This window comes from Leptonychotes weddellii, chromosome 1 (assembly GCF_054177405.1).
Source record: "Leptonychotes weddellii isolate Sample4059 chromosome 1, ASM5417740v2, whole genome shotgun sequence".
Lineage (NCBI taxonomy): Eukaryota > Metazoa > Chordata > Mammalia > Carnivora > Phocidae > Leptonychotes > Leptonychotes weddellii.
This window is the reverse complement of record NC_138369.1, coordinates 10287388-10305122: the sequence shown is the minus strand read 5'-3', so window position 1 is coordinate 10305122 and position 17735 is coordinate 10287388. Positions and strand designations below refer to the sequence as shown.

The 17735-nt window shown below is 55.1% G+C and overlaps 1 protein-coding gene and 1 non-coding gene across 2 annotated transcripts in view; one reads left to right on the top strand and one right to left on the bottom strand.

Annotated features, from left to right (window-relative positions):
- The first annotated feature begins 902 nt into the window (after positions 1–902).
- LOC115938500 (U6 spliceosomal RNA) lies at positions 903–1005 on the top strand. The gene has a single exon (XR_004073592.1). It is a non-coding gene; the product is annotated as a U6 spliceosomal RNA (small nuclear RNA).
- Positions 1006–3027: 2022 nt separating this feature from the next.
- COLGALT1 (collagen beta(1-O)galactosyltransferase 1) overlaps positions 3028–17735 on the bottom strand; it is a 16779-nt gene continuing 2071 nt past the window's right edge. The window contains exons 2-11 of the mRNA XM_081805513.1: positions 17504–17510; positions 16515–16835; positions 15033–15237; positions 12902–13021; positions 7971–8047; positions 7783–7889; positions 7534–7666; positions 6245–6372; positions 4934–5140; positions 3028–4700 (exon numbers count right to left, since the gene is read on the bottom strand). Coding sequence (XP_081661639.1) covers positions 4433–4700; positions 4934–5140; positions 6245–6372; positions 7534–7666; positions 7783–7889; positions 7971–8047; positions 12902–13021; positions 15033–15237; positions 16515–16835; positions 17504–17510 — 1573 coding nt within the window. The 3' untranslated portion in view covers positions 3028–4432. The remainder of the gene's footprint in view (positions 4701–4933; positions 5141–6244; positions 6373–7533; positions 7667–7782; positions 7890–7970; positions 8048–12901; positions 13022–15032; positions 15238–16514; positions 16836–17503; positions 17511–17735) is intronic.

The window sequence follows — 17735 nt, the reverse complement described above, 5'->3', positions numbered from 1 at the left end:
CTTGTCCAGTGACAAGCTTGGTGGGTGTTGAAAAGCAGTTGTGGTGGACACAAAGGGGGCATTCCATTTCTGGATCGCAGATACAGGGTATGTGCCCCAAGTCAGAGGTGTCAAGGACCTCCTGCCTACCTCCCTGCCTTGATTTCAGGGAGCCTCAGATCCCCTGGTGAGCAGGTTCTGCAGAGTCATTCCTGTAGGACCAGTCCTGGTCCTGCTCTCCTGCGCCAGGAGTGGAAAACTCTGCCCCCTGGACCTCACCCAGCCCACTGCCTGTTTTTGTAAATAAAGTGTTATTGGCACAAGGCCATGCTCCTTCATTCATTCATTCATTCAGCTCAATCTGCGGCTGCTTTCATGCTACAACCGCAGAGTTCAGTCTTGTGAATTTCCTGTATTAAACCCTTTGTGTTAAAAGACCTCAAGTGGTTTTTCGGGGTGCCTGGCTGGCTCAGGCTGTAGAGCATGGGACTCTTGATCTCTGGGTCATGAGTGTGAGTCCTGCATTGGACACACAGTTCACTCAAAAAAAAAAAAAAAAAACCTCAAGTGGTTTCTATTTCCCACCCTTAATCCTGACTGCTATGCTACACCAGGATACATAAGAAATTATGATACATCACATCCACAGACCCAGCCACAATTACAGTCTGCTAAAACGATGCATATGGTAGACTGAATAACCCCTCCATCAAAGATACCCACATCCCATTGCCCAGAATCTGTGAAAGTTTCTTTCTTTTTTTTTTTTTAAGTAGGCTCCATATCCAGCATGGAGCCCAACATGGGGCTTGAATTCACAACCCTGAGATCAAGACCTGAGCTGAGATCAAGAATCTGATGCTTAACTGACTGAGCCACCCAGATGCCCCTGTGAATATTACTTTAAATGGCAAAAGGACCTCTGGCTTTGGCAGCACATATACCTAAATTGGAACGATACAGAGAAGCTTAGCATGGCCCCTGCGCAAGGATGCACGGAAATGGCAAAAGAAACATTGTAGATGTAATTAAGGATCTTAAGATGATGGGAAGCTTGTCCTGGATTATCCAAGTGGGTCCTAAGTGTAATCACAAGGGTCCTTGTAGGTGGGATGGAAGAAGTAGGAGACGTGATGAAGAAGTAGGAGACGGGATGACAGAAGCAAGGGATTGGGGAGATACAGGAAGTGGCTGTGAGTCAAGGCATGCCAGCAATCTCCAGAAGCTGGAAAAAACAAGGACATGGAATCTCCCCTAGATCCTCCAGAAGGAATCCAACCCTGCTGACATCTTGACTATACTCAAGTGAAACTGATTTCAGACTTTTGAATATAACTTGTGATATATATATCAGCAGGAACATGGAAATATGACTCTTCTGGAGATTTTATCAGAATAAAATTCGGATTCCCAGTCACCACTTTTAAGCTTCTAACCTCTTCAGTCTGGAGGCAGAACCTGTTTTAACCAGAGAGATTTCATAGCGAAGGATGCTTCACTTCATGCCACAAAGAAGACCCTTCTAGAGACTCATGTCCCCAAGAGGCTGAATGGGATTGGTGCAGGATTCTCAACCAGAGCCCTGTGGACTTCTGGGGCCAAATCAGTCTTTGTCACGGGGCTGCCCTGTACACTAGAGGATGTGCAGTGGCATCCCTGCCCCCCCTCCCAGATGCCAATAGCACCACCCTGAGTCACCACAACCAGAAATGTCTCCAGACATCACCCAATGTCCCCGAGGAACAAAAACACCCCAGCTGAGATCCACTGGGTTAAGATTTAGAAACATCCCACATAACTGGAACACATGAGAAATGACTCTGATGTTCTATGAGAGATTAATAAACTTGCATCATCCACCTCCATAAACACACGATGAATAGTCAGGATTAAGCAAGAAGGGTAAATACAGTAGCCGCATGAAATGAGCCGTGCACACACGTGAATCCAGCATTTTCACCTGCATGACTCACCCAATTGCAGGAAGGATGTGTTGTGTAACACGGCTCGCAGTCGGGCGGTGACAGTCCGGGGTCAGAACAGCCACGTGAATGGTGGTCCATCACCATCGCTGAACATTGTATGTGACAACCCAAAAAGAACTCATAGACGTCTGCCCTGATTAGAACGCCCACAATATGTTGTTAAATTTAAAAAAGAAAATTGCTGAAAAACCAGGTGTAATTTGATTCCATGTTTATGGAATAAAAATTTGAGTTGGGTGGAGGATGTGGGGGGGAAGGTCGAATCCATTTATGGAACATGATCCTCTCTTTGAAAACGTGTGTGTATATTTGCACCACGCGCATGGGTGAGACTGGAAGGTTTTTCACCAAAATGTTAATTGTTGTCGTCTCTGAGGATATAGGATTTAATTGGGTTTTTTCAATTTGCTTAGCTGTATGTTCTAATTCTTCCACAAGGATTACACACCGTCTGTGTTATTTTGTAGAAGCCTTGGGTGCGTATCTACGCAGTCCAAGGGCTTAGGAATCTTGAGAACCTTTCAGTATTTGACGAAGAGCTGGGTGTGGCTAAATGCCCCGCCTCCATCACCTGGGGTGGGACCACTCTGAGGCACATGCTCTGTGCTGTCTCCTGAGGTCCCCAGAGGCCCAGACTCAGTTGCACATTGACGCCTCCTGCAGGGTTCCTCCCCTCCTCGTCTCACGTGCCCACCCCTCATCGGGGCTTCCTGGGGTCACTTCTGGGACAACTCAAATCCTCATCTTGGAGTCTGTTTTCTGGAGACCCCAAAACATGACAGCGTCTCTCCTCACTCTGTCATCGGAGATGATCCTGCAGTTGACCCCACAGGATACATTGCGGTAGGCCCCAGCTGTTCCTGAGCTATTTCAGGGAAGTTTTATGGGGCAGGCCAGGAGAAGGGGCTCTCACTACACCCTCCCCCCTCATCCCTCCACCATTGGGCTTCCCTCCAGCGCCTGGTCTCCTCCCACATCTTGGCCAGCAGTGGGGGGCGGGGGGGGTAGTGTGTGTGTTGGTGGTGAGTAGAGCAGTGGACCAAGAAAAGAACACAGACTGATGTGAAAACCAACCAGGAACGTTTAATAAAAAAATAAGCAAGTTATCCAGGACCTGACCCAGTGAGCAGGTATCCCTAAGAGAGCAAAGCACCGCTGGCTGGTTCTGACATTCATTCTAGGCTGAAGGCACAGCGAGTCCTCCAGCCCATGCCGGGGAGCACCTGCCCGGGCCACGGGCAGTACCCTGGTGCAGCCGAGCCCACGCAGGGCCTCAAACACAGTCCCACCAAAGCCTTGAATGTAGGAACCCCACGGAGCGGGCAGAGCCCACGCCTGAGATGCAGGCCAGGGAGGTCAAGCAAACAGGGTGACAGGTGAGCACAGGAGACCCAGCCCCTGTATTCATTCCTTGCCCCCGCCAGGGGGGCCGGGTCCAGGGGAGCCTGCGTGTGGCCATGTGGTCGCTGGGACCTGCAGCTGCCCCTGCTGAGGGGAGAGCCACCCTCCCTCCTGGGTGGTGGGGGGGCTTTGTCTGCGCACAACTTGGGTGACTGAGGAACAGGTGGGGATCAAACTCTCAGCCAACCATTCTCCAGTCCCACTGGGGGTCCATGAGGTCTGGTACGCAGTAGGTGCTCGATAAACGCCTGCTGCATGAAGAAAGAAGACTCATCTTGTTCATCTCGGTGGCCCAGCCCTGGGCATGTGGCCCCGCACACACGTGGGTGATCCGATGCTGACCCAGCAACTGCCACACTGTTTGGTATCACTAATGCCTGGCCCACAGTAGGTGCTCTCTAGATGAGTCGGGAAGAAGCCAATCCAAGAGTGAAAAGCACCTGGTTCATCTTCACCCCCAGCACCAAGCTCAGTTCCCAGCACACAGCAGGCACTCAATAAATGCTGAGTTAATAAGGACTTGTCTTTGGGTCCCAAGTACCAGGCACAGAGTGGGTGCTTGACAGGTGTTCAGAGAAATGAATGAAAAGTGTCTCGTTTACCCCAATATTCTCAGAGCCCAGAACGGCTGGTGCCCAACATACAGTAGGCATTCAATAAATACTTCAATGAATTAAAACAATGACTGTGTATCACTAGTGCTGATTCTTGGTGGGGGACGCGGGGGGGGGGGGGAATCAAAACAAGCTTGACGGCTTAATCAATCACCGGCTGAGGGGATAATTATGCCTCACCCGCCGCCGAACACGGGAGCCCGGTACCCGGTGAGGACTTCAAGTGTTCGGCACCCGAAGACACGAACGAGGTCTGGTTCCCCTGATCCCCCGGCGCCAAGGCCCGCTCCCGGCATACAGTAGGCCCTGCATGAAAGCTGCCTGCGTGCACGTGCTTGCCGAGCCGGCTGCACGCCCCTCGCGGGGAGAGAGGCCTCCGCCGCCTGCCGGGGTCTGCGGGGGGCTAGGGGGTGCGGGCCCGCGAGGCCGGCTTCGGCGTTTGGCCGTCGGCGCTCAGAGCTCGTCGCGCGCCGCGCTGTCCAGTGGCGACTGCAGGACGTCCGAGTTCTCGGCCTCGCGGCTCAGGGCCTGCTGCTCCCGCATCTTCTGGGACTTGGCGCGGTCCCAGTCGGTCTTCACGTGCTCGTTGTTCCACACGACTGAGGTCTCCGTGTCGCTCACGTACCCATCGTCCCCCGTGTAGTGCGTGGGGTAGACGAGCAGGGGCTCCACCGAGAAGGCGCGCAGGTTGCGGGGCGAGAAGTGGGCCTTGTACTCGGACCTGGGGGGCGGGCGGGGAGAGGGGGGACCGGCGTGGATTGGGAGTCGGGGAAAGATGGAGGGGGAGGTGGGAGGGGACAGACTGAGACAGAAGTGGGCGGGGGGGGGCAGGCATGGAGGTAGGAGTAGGCAGAGGAAAAGAGGCGACCCGGGGGTCCGCCAGCCCCACGCCCACCGAGCCAGGACAGACGCACGGCAAGACCCCGGCCCGTGTGCCCGCAGCGAGCGTCTCACACTGGGTGCTTGTCAAACATGACGGGCAGGAACTCGTCGACGGGCAGCATCTTGGAGAGCGGCTGGGCGGCCAGCAGCTTGCGGGCGCCCTGCAGGGAGATCACGTAGGCCAGCGTCCAGTAGGAGTAATCGGCCTCCACCAGGTTCCTCACGCGCGGCACGGCCTTCTCCGGGTGCTCCACCTGCATCCGCTTCCGGCCCACGTAGCTGCAGGGGCGGAGTCAGGGTCCTGTCACCCTCTTCCGCCCGCAGGAGAATGCTAACTGTGCAAGTCTGAGATCCAGTGAGCCTCCGTCAGGCCCTGGGGTGGGAGCGGGCTGGGTGTGTTCCGGGGAGCAACCAGGAGGCTGGTGTGGCTGCCGGACCAGGGAGGATCACAGGCGTCTGGGACGTGCAGGGAGATGAGTTTTTTCCAAGGGTACTAGGGAGCCATGGGAGGATTTGGAACTGGAAAGGGGAAGACGTCCTGGACACTCTGTGAGGCTGAACCACAGGAAGGAGTGGGGCTAGGAGGGAAGCTGCTCTAAGTTCAGAAGTCTGTGGGGCAGCTGGGCAAGGTGCAAGAATGTGGTGAGTAGCTGGGGATGAAGGGATATGGTTTCTACACCTATTACTAGCACGGCCCAGAGTCTGGGGCCTAGAACCTGCATCAGGGCCCTGTGCGCAGGAGAGAGAAGGGGCGGGGGGGAGGGCGAACCAACTCACTTAGAGGAGATTCAAAAGGACTGTTCCAGAAATATGCTGGCCACATCCTACCTAGTGCTGGTCTAAGACCCAGGCTCCCTGGGTATGCCCCCACATTCAGCCACGCCCCCAGCTCCTGGGCACACCCCCCAAGCCCTGGCCACACCTACCCCAGCCCACACCCCAAGATCTTCAGCCATGCGCACAGGCTTCCAAGTCAAATCTTAGGCATACCCCATCTCCTACAGGACTCACCAAGTCTCCAAGCCCTGACAGAGCCCCCTCCCCACAGGCCAGGTCCCTAGATTTCCAGGTCATCCTCACAGGCCTTTGGCCCTACCCCACAGGCCCTACGCCCCAGGCCTTAGGCCAAACCCTGACTGCTCTCGGATCTAGGGACCATGGGGCCCCTCACACAGGCTACACCCGAGTCCCCTTCTGCCACACCCCCAAGAGTCGGCCCAGCCTATTAACCTGCAAAGACCCTCAGACCTCCAGGCTCTGCGCCACACTTCTGAGCCCCAGACTGCAGCTCCACCCCACTCCAAACTGAGCCCCCGAGCCCCGGCCCCACCCCAGTGCCACCCAGGGCCCAGACCCCATGGCCAGCCCTGCCCCCACACCCACATGAGGTCCCAGTCCAGACTCTCCCGCTCCACGTCCCGCATGAGGTTCAGCAGGCGTCTCTTAAAGAAGATCTCAAAGCGCAGGTCGTCCTCGAAGACAAGCGACTTCCGCAGCCCACGGTCCACAACCTGAGGGAGGATGCCCCGCCCACATCAGACAGAGACCAAGGGCAGACCTGACCCTGAGGTCAGCTCTGCTTCAAGGCCCTGGGGCATCAGGAGAGAAGCAAACACAAGCCTTCCTCACCATCGTCTGGATGGACCTCTTGGCCATCAGCTCCTCACACACTTGGTGACGTGTGCCCTGACCTTGGCCTTGGCCTGGCTTCTACTTCCTACCCCAAGGTCTGTGCCTGTGCCGACGCAGAGCACCCCCCAGTGCAGCGGCAGGCAGGCCCCCAGCCTTCAGGCCTCAGGTCAAATGTCACCTACTAGGCCCTCCCCAACCACTGGCCAAAGCTGTCAGCCGAGGACAATTCATGGCCCTCCTGTGGGTGCGTTGCACTTAGTTTATTGTGGTTTGCCATCAGTCACCCCACATCCCTGGGCTGTGAGCCCCCCGCAGGGGCCCACATCTGTCTTGCTGGCTGTCACATTCCCAACACCAGGCCAGATGCACAGCAGGTGCATGGGTGCTCGCTGAATGCACTTGAGAATCCTCAAGACTGAGGAGGGTGACTGTCATCTGCAAGAACAGAGCACCCTCCTTGCTCACAGAGCTCACCCCTCTAAGAGGCAGGGCTGGGCTTGAACCGGGGTCGGGCCACTCAGATACCACAGCCTCTGCCCCACGCCGTCCATGACGAGTCTCACTCAGGGCAAGAGCACTGTCACCTCAAACGCCCGGATGCCCCATCTGGCCCCATGCCCGGTGGCTCCAGGTTTGACTCTCGGCCTCTGAGCTTGGCTGACGAGCCGCTGGCGCGGGGTTAGCGTTGCTTACTGTCCCTGCGGCCATCACTTCTCCTTGTACATGCTGAGCACAGAGTCCAGGCTCCAAAGACAGTGGGGTGGGAAGAGGCCTCCCTTGGGGGTCCTGGGCCTGAGACCCCACCTTCTGTGGGAGCCGGGCTCATCCCTCCCTCCCTAGTCTGCTTCCCCATCTGCACAATGGAAGGACAGCAGCTGCCCCAGCCAGGCTGCAGGTGACATGCAGGTGAAGTCATCTCGAAACAGAGGCCCTGTGTCCTGCCCAAGTTTCAGAAGCCTGCAGGGGGCGCCAGCGAGTCCCTCCCTGAGCTGCCAGAAGCTTGAGGACGGCCCTGCCCTCCCCTCCCCTGCCAGACCTACCTCCTTCCAGATGTTATAGTGGCTGAGGAAGCAGCCCAGCTCACCCTTGGTGAGGGGCCGCCCGTGGTAGGGGTCCCGGTAGCCAGGCAGCATCTGGATGCCCAGTGCCTCCACCTGGCTGGTGTTCATGGCTCTGGGGGCGGGGAGAGGGGGGGTCAGAGAAAGACCCACCCAGCCGGGCCTGCCAGGGAGTGGTCTACAGCCCGGTGCCCACCGGCTCCTCCCCCCGCGGCGGGACTCCAGACTCACTTGCCGTCCACGGCCTCCACCAGCCGGCTCTCAATCTCCTGAGCCTGCAGGGCCCGCAGCATGCGCTCCCGCCGGTCCTGCCGCCGCTTCAGGTTGATCATGAAGACCTGCGGCCCAGAGCTCTGGTCGCACCCTCCGGGCCAGCCCCCGCCCCCCCACCCCAGCCCGCCAGGGGAGGCCTGGCTCACCTCGTCGAAGCCCATCTTGTCTGGCGTCTTGGGGGGCACTGAGATGAACCTGGAGGGCTCCGCTGGCGGGTGCTTCACTGTGAGGCAGACAGAAGGGGGGGGTTGTCAGCGGGGTCACTGAGGGAGGGGCTCTAGCCTCTTAACAATGTCCCTTCCCTCCCCCAGCCCCTCTGGGACCCCCGACACCCTGAGCTCCTTAGCCTGGCACCATGCACAATGTTGGTGCTAGTCTCTTTCCCCCAGCAACCCCTCACTCTGGCTGTTGGCACTGCCCCAAATGCACCCCTTCCTACCTCAGGACCTTTGCACGTGCTGGGCCTCTGCCTGAAACACCTTTCCCTCCTCCCCTCCTTCCCCTGAGTTCTCAACTAAGATGCCCTCTTGAGCTGGAGCAGGGGACCTCCTCCTGGCTCCCACAGCATCTGGCTTTCCATCATCAAACCCCAATCCTGTGGGCCCACCTCCCTGGCTTTCTGTCTGTAGGCCACAAGCCCTGCAGGACAGACACCAGGTCTGCCCACTGAGTCCCCAATGCCCAACGCTTGGTACACAGCAAGCACTCAATAATTACTCATAGAATGAACAAAGAAATGATGGCAAGCTGTATGACCTTGACCTATCGGGGCCTTGGCTTTCCTCATCTATAAAATGGGGCTCCAATTTTATTTTTTATTTTTTAAAGATTTATTTACTTGTTTGAGAGAAAGAAAGTGTGCATGAGTTGGGGAGGGGAGGGACAGAGGGAGAGAGAATCTCAAGCAGACTCCCTGCTGAGCGTGGATCCCGACACGGGGCTCAATCTCAGGACCCTGAGACCGTGACCTGAACTGAAACCAAGAGTCAGATACTCAACTGACTGAGCCACCCAGGTGCCCCGGGACTCCAATTTTAAAAACCTCCTCCACCCAGAGGTTTCAGGAGAAGATGCCATGAAATGACACACATTATGGGTTGAATCGTGTCCTCCCCAATATGTTGGCATCTTAACCTCCAGTACTGCAGAATGTGACCTTATTTGGAAATAAGGTCTTTACAAAGACAATCAAGTTAAAATAGTGACTGGGGTCCTTATCAAAATGGGCAATTTGGATCCAGCCACGCACACAGAGGGGAGACCACAGAGACACACCAGGGGAAGGGGCCTGTGTGACTGGAGTGGCGTGTCTACAAGCCAAGGTATGGCAAGAATTTCAGAGTGGCCATGATCACTGCCCTTCTCGCTGCTATGAACAGTGCTCAGACCACGTCCCCGGGGGCCTGGCCTGGCACACCCTGGTGGCTTCCTTCAGAAGGATCAGATCCACGGGCGGATAGGAGGCTGGGGAGGCTGGCCCAGAGGAGCCCAGCCTGACGGTGATTGCGGCATCTGCCCCATCAAGAATACAGGCCCTGTGTGAGTCTGAGGGATAGACACAGGCCCCTCTGTCTGGGACAGGCCAGGGCACAGCCCAAAGCCAACCTGGTCCCCCAGGGACACTGCATCCCTGGGCTTTCCTCCCGTCCAGGGCTCTTCACAGCTCTGGCTACCCCTCCCCCCTGCCCTCTTTGGGGAGCTGGAGACCAAGGGCAAGATGTTGGGATCTGAGCACCCAGGTTCAAACTCCAGATGCCTTTTCCCCTCTCCTGAGCTTTTGCCCCTCCACTTGCAGCTATGGAGGGCAACAAGGCCTGCCTGTGGGGAGGGAGGATCTCCTCACTCTTTGTCGTCAGTTCTGGGAAAATGGAGCACATCAGGCATCCAGGAGCAAAGCAGTGAAGCCTTTCCAGAAAGTCACATCACAGTGATTATAAAAACCTAACACCTCCAGACCCGTCATGGGGGTGAATAATCAAATTTCGCCAAAGAGAGGCCTGGCCTTTGTGCCCAGCTCCTGAGAGGTGGAAGCCCTCTGAATATTCTGCCTGACAAGACTATCTTTGTTTGCCTGGGATCTTGGGCCACGCTGGGTGGTCTATGCCAAGGGTGTGATTTAGGGTAGGGGTCTTAGGCCACATGGAATCAGCTCGCCCCCTGCAGGGGCTAGAGACGGAGATCACCCGTGTGGCAGTCAGCCGGGTCCGTGTGAGTGAGCCCCAGTAAAAACCCTGGACACCGAGGCTCAGGGAGCATCCCTGGACGGTAGTACACCATGCCTGTTGTCACACACTGGTGCCAGGAAAAGTGAAAGCTGTCCACAAGACTCCACAGACAGGGGACACCCAGAAGTTCCATGCACGAAACACCCTGGGTGTCTCCACCCCAGACACCCCTTCCCTTTGCTGACGGTAACCTGTGTCCTTTCGCTTGTCATAAACCCTAACTGTGAGCGTAACAGCTTCCAGTGAGTCCTGTGTCCTGCTAGTGAATTATCAAACCTGAGCGTGGTCTTGGGGACCCGCAGACCTTGCAACTGGTTTAAGAAGTAGAGCAACCTTGTAGGTATTTCCTAACTTCACGCCCACTGAGCATGTCTGGATCTCCCTCACACGCGTGCATGGGAAATCCACAGCAACCCTGGGGAAGATGGGAAACACCCTCCGGGTCCCTCATGAGAAGGCTGGTAAAGTAACGTGTGATGCAGCCAAGACTGGATAAATCTATGGTTAACATGACACAACAAGACAGGGAACGAGCTGCAGCTGCACACGGCGGTCATGCCAGCACCCGTGAGACGCTGGGCAGAAGACATGGCGCTTGAGAGAGGCACGCTGCGTGATTCCACTTACAGAAGCACGGGACCGCCACAACCCATCAGCCGATGAAATTGGGGTGGCGGGAGGGCCAGGGCAAGGCCAGGGCCTGGCCTGTGGCTGGTGACAGGATATAAAAGCAATCATCACACCACACGCACACCACCCATTACCACAGTGTGCGTTAACACTCAACAAACAGGATTTATACTAAGCAAGGGTTACGGGGCCGATGGGGAAACATGCTCCATTGTCCACGAGCAGGGGGCGGGGAAGGAAGCAGGTTACAGGATTCCCCACCCACAGGGATCTCACTGAGCCTTTCTGCAAGTCTGAAATTTCATCGTCAGACTTTCGAACGCATGAAAAATCATATGCACAGCCCGGGTCCAGGTACCCACATACGGATGGAGAGAAAATGCAGTCTCCGCCCAGACCAGAAGGAAGGATTTACACAAATATCTGAAACCTCCAGACCCTCCTTCTGTTTGTTCTGTATGCTTTGCTCTGGCCCTCGAGACACAGGAATATATTCACCCCTCTGGTGACTTCAGTTTCTAATAGTTTCTAACTGAGCCTGGGTGGCTCAGTCGGTTGAGTGTCTGACTCTTCGGCTCAGGTCATGTTCTCACAAGGGCCCCGCATCGGGCTCTGCTGGGCGTGGAGTCTGCTTAAGTCTCTCTCCCTCCCTCTCCCTCTGCACCGCCCCTGCTCTCGTACGTGCTTTCTCTCGCTCTCTCAAAAAATAAAAAATAATAAAAATAAAACTTATTAATAAAAATAAAATTTAAAAAAATAATAAAATCAAGTAGGAAAACTATGGCGGCCTGGGAGACATTTCTCAGGGGCCAATCACCAGTTGGAGCTGGTGATGAGCAGAGACCCACCTCTGTGATTGCGGCCTGGTGGGGCTGCTGGACCAGGCCTGGGCAACTGTGTGTGACAAACACTCAGGTACTGCAGGGGTCTTCACCCTGGTGACCTTGCAGCCTCCAGGTGTCACCTCAAAATACCCCAAATCCCCCAAAACAAAGAGGGCAGGGTGCGGTTCCATCTTCAGCCACCAGGGGGTGCCATAGACAGAACTTTCTGGAGAGAGGTTTAAGAGTGGGAAAGGAGCCCCAGAGCAGGTCTCCTCCCTGTCTGTGCAGTGGGGGGATCAGCCATGCTGCCCCAGGGGCCTTCTGGGGAATGTGTGTGGCCAGCACACGGCCAGGTCCTCATAGAAGTAGACATGTATCACTGTGTGGTGGCCCTGGAGCTCCCCAGCTGGGGCAGGAGCCAGCTCAGCCCCATGTGCTTGTCCCATGTCAGGGGCCCACTAGAAGGATGGCTAGTTTACTAGTTTATGGATTTATCTGTATATATATTAGAAAGACATGAACTTGCAACTATGGTAAAAATACCTAGTTTCCTTTTTTAAATAAATGTATTCAAGTGAGGGCGCCTGGGTGGCTCAGTTGGTTAAGCGACTGCCTTCGGCTCAGGTCGTGATCCTGGAGTCCCTGGATCGAGTACCGCATCGGGCTCCCTGCTCGGCAGGGAGTCTGCTTCTCCCTCTGACCCTTCCCCCTCTCATGTGCTCTCTCTGTCTCATTCTCTCTCTCTCAAATAAATAAATAAAATCTAAAAAAAAAAAAAAAAAATGTATTCAAGTGAAAAAAAAAAATGTCTGCTTAAGATAAATATTAAATAATGGTGGGTCTGGAGTTTGGCAGGGGCATGGATGAGGACACAGCCCGAAATGGTGGTGTCCCAGGCACTGCCCGTGCACATAAAGGTCCCTCAGCGAAAACCTGCTGCCCCTCTGCTCCCATACCCTCTATGGCTCCCAACTGCCCTTGGGGAAAAGGCCCATTCCTCAGCTTGGTGTCCAAGGCCCCTGCCCCAGTCCCACCTGCCAGCTCTGCCCAGCTCGCCACCTTTATTTCTGCCCCGTCAACCTTGGCTGTTCTCTGAGCTCACGTTCCCTCCAGCCTCCTGGCCTTTGCCCGTGTTGCTCCCTCCAGCTGTAATCCTCTTCCTGGTTAACTCCTACCCACCCTGCATCTTCATGCCACGTCTTCCCAGGAGCCCACCCTGACTGCTCTCAGGATGCCGTGCTTGCAAGAGTGGGGACAACCATCCACCTTGTTCATGCTGGGTCTCCCGCTCCCAGCAAAGCGACAGACACACGCTCCATCAGTGTTCAGGCGCCCGACTTGAGGTGGCAGAGAAAGGGAGGTGACTCGGCCCTCCCCGTTTGGCGCGGGCGGACTCACCCATGACCTCCAGCTGCACGTGCATGAAGCTCTCGGCCTCATCCTGCAGGGAGCTGTGTGCTCGCAGTGGCACAGGCAGGAAGCCGTACGCCTCCTTGTTGCAGACATACATCTGGACCTCTGCGGCCGAGGGAACAACAACCCAACGTGAATACGGTAGAGGCAGCAGCGCCCCTCCCCCCCCCCAGCCCAGCCGCACCGCCCAGGGCGGGCTTGGAACCTCAACAGGTCCCCCTGCTCCCGGCACCCGGCACCCGGCAGCGACTCCTCAGTTCTCCAGCTGGGACCAGGAGCCAGAACAGGGGTTCGCGCTGGCAGGGAGGCCCGGAAAAACTCCAGAGCTGTTAACGAGAGCGCCTCGCATGGCCACCGCCTCAATCCCCCCAGGGGTTCCGCGGTTCCGCCGCACGGCCACCCCCACAACCGTACAAGAAGCCACCCTGAGGCAGGAACAGGAGATGCGGCTGAACCGGAGGGCAGGAACGGCACCCCCATCTGCATTTGCCCTTTTCGGGGTGGTTTAAGCTTTTGGGCATATCTTTTTTTTTTTTTTTAAGTAAAAAAACCCAGCGAAAAATGATTTTCACCTGAACTGGTTAACTTTTCTGTAAAGGGCCAGATGGTCAATATTTACGCTTGTGGGCCAGACAGTTCTGTCTCAATGACTCAGTTGCAGCTAGAAGGCAGAAGCAGCCAGAAATGAAACTTAAATGAATAGGCGTGGCTGCGAGCCGATGAAACTTTATTTATAGGCACTGAGATTCAAATTTTATACAATCTTCAGATGTCACAAAATGTTATTCTTCATTTTTTTTTCCATTCAGATGACCAAATATAGACTTCTCATATATATTTGGTCTTCGTCCACAGTTCCAGGCTCAGTTCCCAAAACTCTTGGAATTTCCTAGATGTTGGGAGCTTAAAGGTGTCTCTTACGTTAATAAGTGACTTTTGGAAAGCATTTAAAGAGGAACCTCCCTCCCCCAACACACACACTGGTTGCCAGCGGAATCAACCATGAATAGAGGGTTGGAACTTTCAGTCCTACCCCTCTGATCTCTGCGGAGAGGAGAGGAGCTAGAGGTTGGATTGCCAAGCGCCAATGATTCAATCAATCGTGTCTATGTAATGAAGCCTCCAAAGGAGGCTCCACCCAAAAGGATGGAGTTCAGGACGCTTCTGGGTTGGTGAACACGTGGAGTGTGGGGAGAGTAACATACCTGGAGCCTGGCGGGGGCAAGGAAGCTCTGCACCCCTTCCCACATACCTCACCCTAGGCATCTCTTCAACAGGCTGCTCCTGAGTTATATCCTTTTATACTACACCGAGTCATCTAGTGAGTAGATGGGTTTCCTGAATTCCGTGCACTGCTCTAGGAAATTAATGGAACCCAGGGAGAGCATCTTGGGAGCCTCGGATTTATAGCCAGTTGGTCAGAAGCACAATGAGAACATGGGTTTGTGGCCGGCATCTGAAGTTGCGGTGGGCGGCAGTCTTGTTGGACTGAGCCCTCCTCAGCCTGTGGGATTTGATACTATCTCTGGAAAGATAGTGTCAGATTTGAGTTGAATTGGAGGACACCCTGCTTGTCCTACAGAGACAATGGCTTGTTGGTGTGGGGAAGCTTCCCCCCTCCCCCGACACACACTCATGATAGAATTAGGTCCAGGAACCCAAAAGACATACTTGGCTTGTGGCTATAGAAAAACAGATGGTGGGCCAGATTTGGCCCATGGGCCATTGTTTGCCGAACCATGGTTTAAAAAAAAAATGAGAGGTCAACTGTGGCTGGCTGTGTTCTCTTTCTCTTTAAAATGTTTCTTCCCTAACGGTACAAATAGGGAGTAATTATGCTCAGCTACAGAAAACTGGGAGAACACAGGAGAATATCAAGATGAAAATAACCTTCAATAAAGAGGTCTTAAAGATATGGGGAGTGAAGTGACCCGGCAAAGCCAAGGCTGGGGAGAAAGGGAGTCCTGGGGACATCACCTGAACACCTGGATACAGCCACACCTGTAGCCGTCCCTGCACCCTGCAGTTCTGGTTCTGCGAACCTTCTGTGGGCTCGACACTGGTCCCAGAGAGCCAGACAGATGCCCCCGTGCTGGCAAACTCCCTGTGGGCTCACCTGCTTGCTTGCAGGAGAAGGCAAAAACGATGATGTCGTCAAAGGACCACGTATAGTCAGGGTGAGGAGGGTAGAACGCCAAGTTCCTGGATGCCGCCTTCCGCAGGTCGATCAGGAAGGTTGAGTGCACCATGGGAACGGCAAAGCAGCCCCGGCGGTCCCGCTTGCGAATGGGGATGTAGGCAGGCGTGCGCTTGTAATAGCCCTGCAGGGAGGAGGGCGCAGCTCTATATGGGGGACCCTAGAGGTAAGGCTGGAGGCCTGGGACAAGGGGAGGCACAGAACAGTTGGAGAGCGGGACCCAGATGCCAGCCTCTGGCTGTGGTGGGCTCCCCCTGAATGCAGAGCTCTGGGCGTGGTCAGGCCTCGTGTCCACCCCCGAAGCCTCAGGCGGTGGGGCAGGGGCAGATGGGGGAAGGTAAGCAGCTGTGCGCCCGCAGACCTAGCTCAACACTTCAAATCAGAAAGGAAGCACTTGAAGGAGGAAATGGGAAAGCTGAGAAAGGGACTGGATATTTGTGATTCCCTGACTTACACAGGATTGAACATCAGAAGTAGGACCTCAGGGAACTTGGGCTATGACATATTTTTTTAAATAGAAACCACCTAACTGTTCACTTTAAGATGGCGAGTTTTATGTTATGTGAATTGCACGTCAATTAAAAAGATAGGAGGAGACAGGAAGGGGGTCCTGGCTCTGGCTTGGCCCCCACTCCAGCACCTACTCTTTCACTCCTCCTGGTGTTGCCCACAATCCCAGCCTCAACCCTAGGGTGGGACTTATGGCCCAGGCTTTGGCCAATCAGAACCTGGCATTTTCCTGGCTTCAGGAATTGGCTCAGGTGTAGGAGGAGACTAGACAAGGCCCAAAGTGGACTTTGGCTGGATGGTGATGGGATTGTGCCCCAGGAGTCTGAAAATGAAGCCCCACCCAAAGGATGGAGGAAGACAGGAATGTTGTTTGAACACCTGGATCAAGCTGTGCCTAAAGTCCTACCTGGCACCACGGCTTCCTAGCTGTGTGAGCTTAGGCAAGTCAAGTCCTCTCTCCCTGTATTTCTGTTTCTGCCGCAGTGACTGGGAAGGGGGTGGGGAGGAGAGGGCACAATCACAGACCCTCCATCAAGGAGCTATTTAAGGGGTGCCTGGGTGGCTCAGTCGTTGAGCGTCTGCCTTCGGCTCAGGTCATGATCACAGGGTCCTGGGATCAAGCCCCGCATCGGGCTCCCTGCTCCGCGGGGAGCCTGCTTCTCCCTCTCCCACTCCCCCTGCTTGTGTTCCCTCTCTCGCTGTGTCTCTCTCTGTCAAATAAATAAATAAAATCTTTAAAAAAAAAAAAAAAAGGAGCTATTTAAGGATTATCACCATGGTGTTGTAAAGTGCTCACCATGAAGTGGTGTGGTAAGTTAGGCTCCAGCCACAGTCCCCACTCGCTCGCCCCCACCATCCCCCGCCCCCACCCTACCCCAGCAGCACCCTGACCTGGGAAGTCATCCCGCACCAGAAGTTGGAGTACGCGGCCCGCGAATCCAGCATGGGAGCCACCACTGTCTTATTCTCAGCGATGAGGAGACTTAGCGTGTTCGGGTTGAGGATCAGGTTGTCTGCATCCACAAACTGCAAAATACCCAACAGAGCATCAGCAGGGGCTACGGGACTGACCTGGGCTGGCCATAGCTCTGAACAGCTGGGGCGGAGGCCAGAGTCCTGGAGGGGAGGAGGGGGGCAGTCTGGGGATCCTGGAGTAGCAGATGTGGCCCTGGAAGCCAGCCGGTTCTGGTTCCTCCACGGCCGGCTCTCCCCCTAGTGACAAGCCAAGTAACGCTCACACAATGAAATGCACTCCGTAGCAAGAGAAGGGACAGACCACACGGCACAAAGCAACACAAATGGGGCCCAGACATGCCTCTGGGGGGGCACATGGAACATGATAGTGAGTGTACCATACAGAGCCATTTATGGGAACTTTTCAAACAGGCAGCGCCTGTCCATGAGTAGGACGGTGGAAGCAGAGGCCAATTCCTCGGGGAGTGGCTGGGAGGAAGGCACTTTGTCTAACGTGAATTACGTGCTGATAAAGAGCGTACGAATCAGATCTTTACGTAAGCCTTTTGTTTTCCTTTAGCGCCTTACATGTTGGGATAAAAAGATGGTAACTTGGGGCGCCTGGGTGGCTCAGATGGTTGAGCGTCTGCCTTCGGCTCAGGTCATGATCCCAGGGTTCTGGGATCGAGTCCCACATCGGGCTCCCTGCTGGGCGGGGAGCCTGCTTCTCCCTCTGCCTCTGCCTCGCTCTCTCTGACTTTCATGAATAAATAAATAAAACATTTAAAAAAAAAAAAAAAAAGATGGTAACTTGCTTGGTGCAGCATGGAATGAAATCCACCAACCCAGGAACAGGGTCACCATCGGGGGCTGGGGGGGGTTCCTGCTGGTCCCCCCCAAAACCACGTGTCACCAAGGAGGCTCACTGCAGTGCTGTTGGTCACACAAACTGGGGAACAACCCAGGAGTCTAGCAGTGGCGAATCAGCTAGAGAAGTTCCGGCCCCATCCCACTGCAGAGCGAGTCGAGGCAGCTAGGAATCGCGCCACGGAAAAGGATCAGGCGAGGGTGTCCCTGTGCACTGGGATGTGAAGACACGCAGGCCACGATGCATTACAGAACTCTTAGGAGGAACTCTTAGGATTGATTGATTTTTAA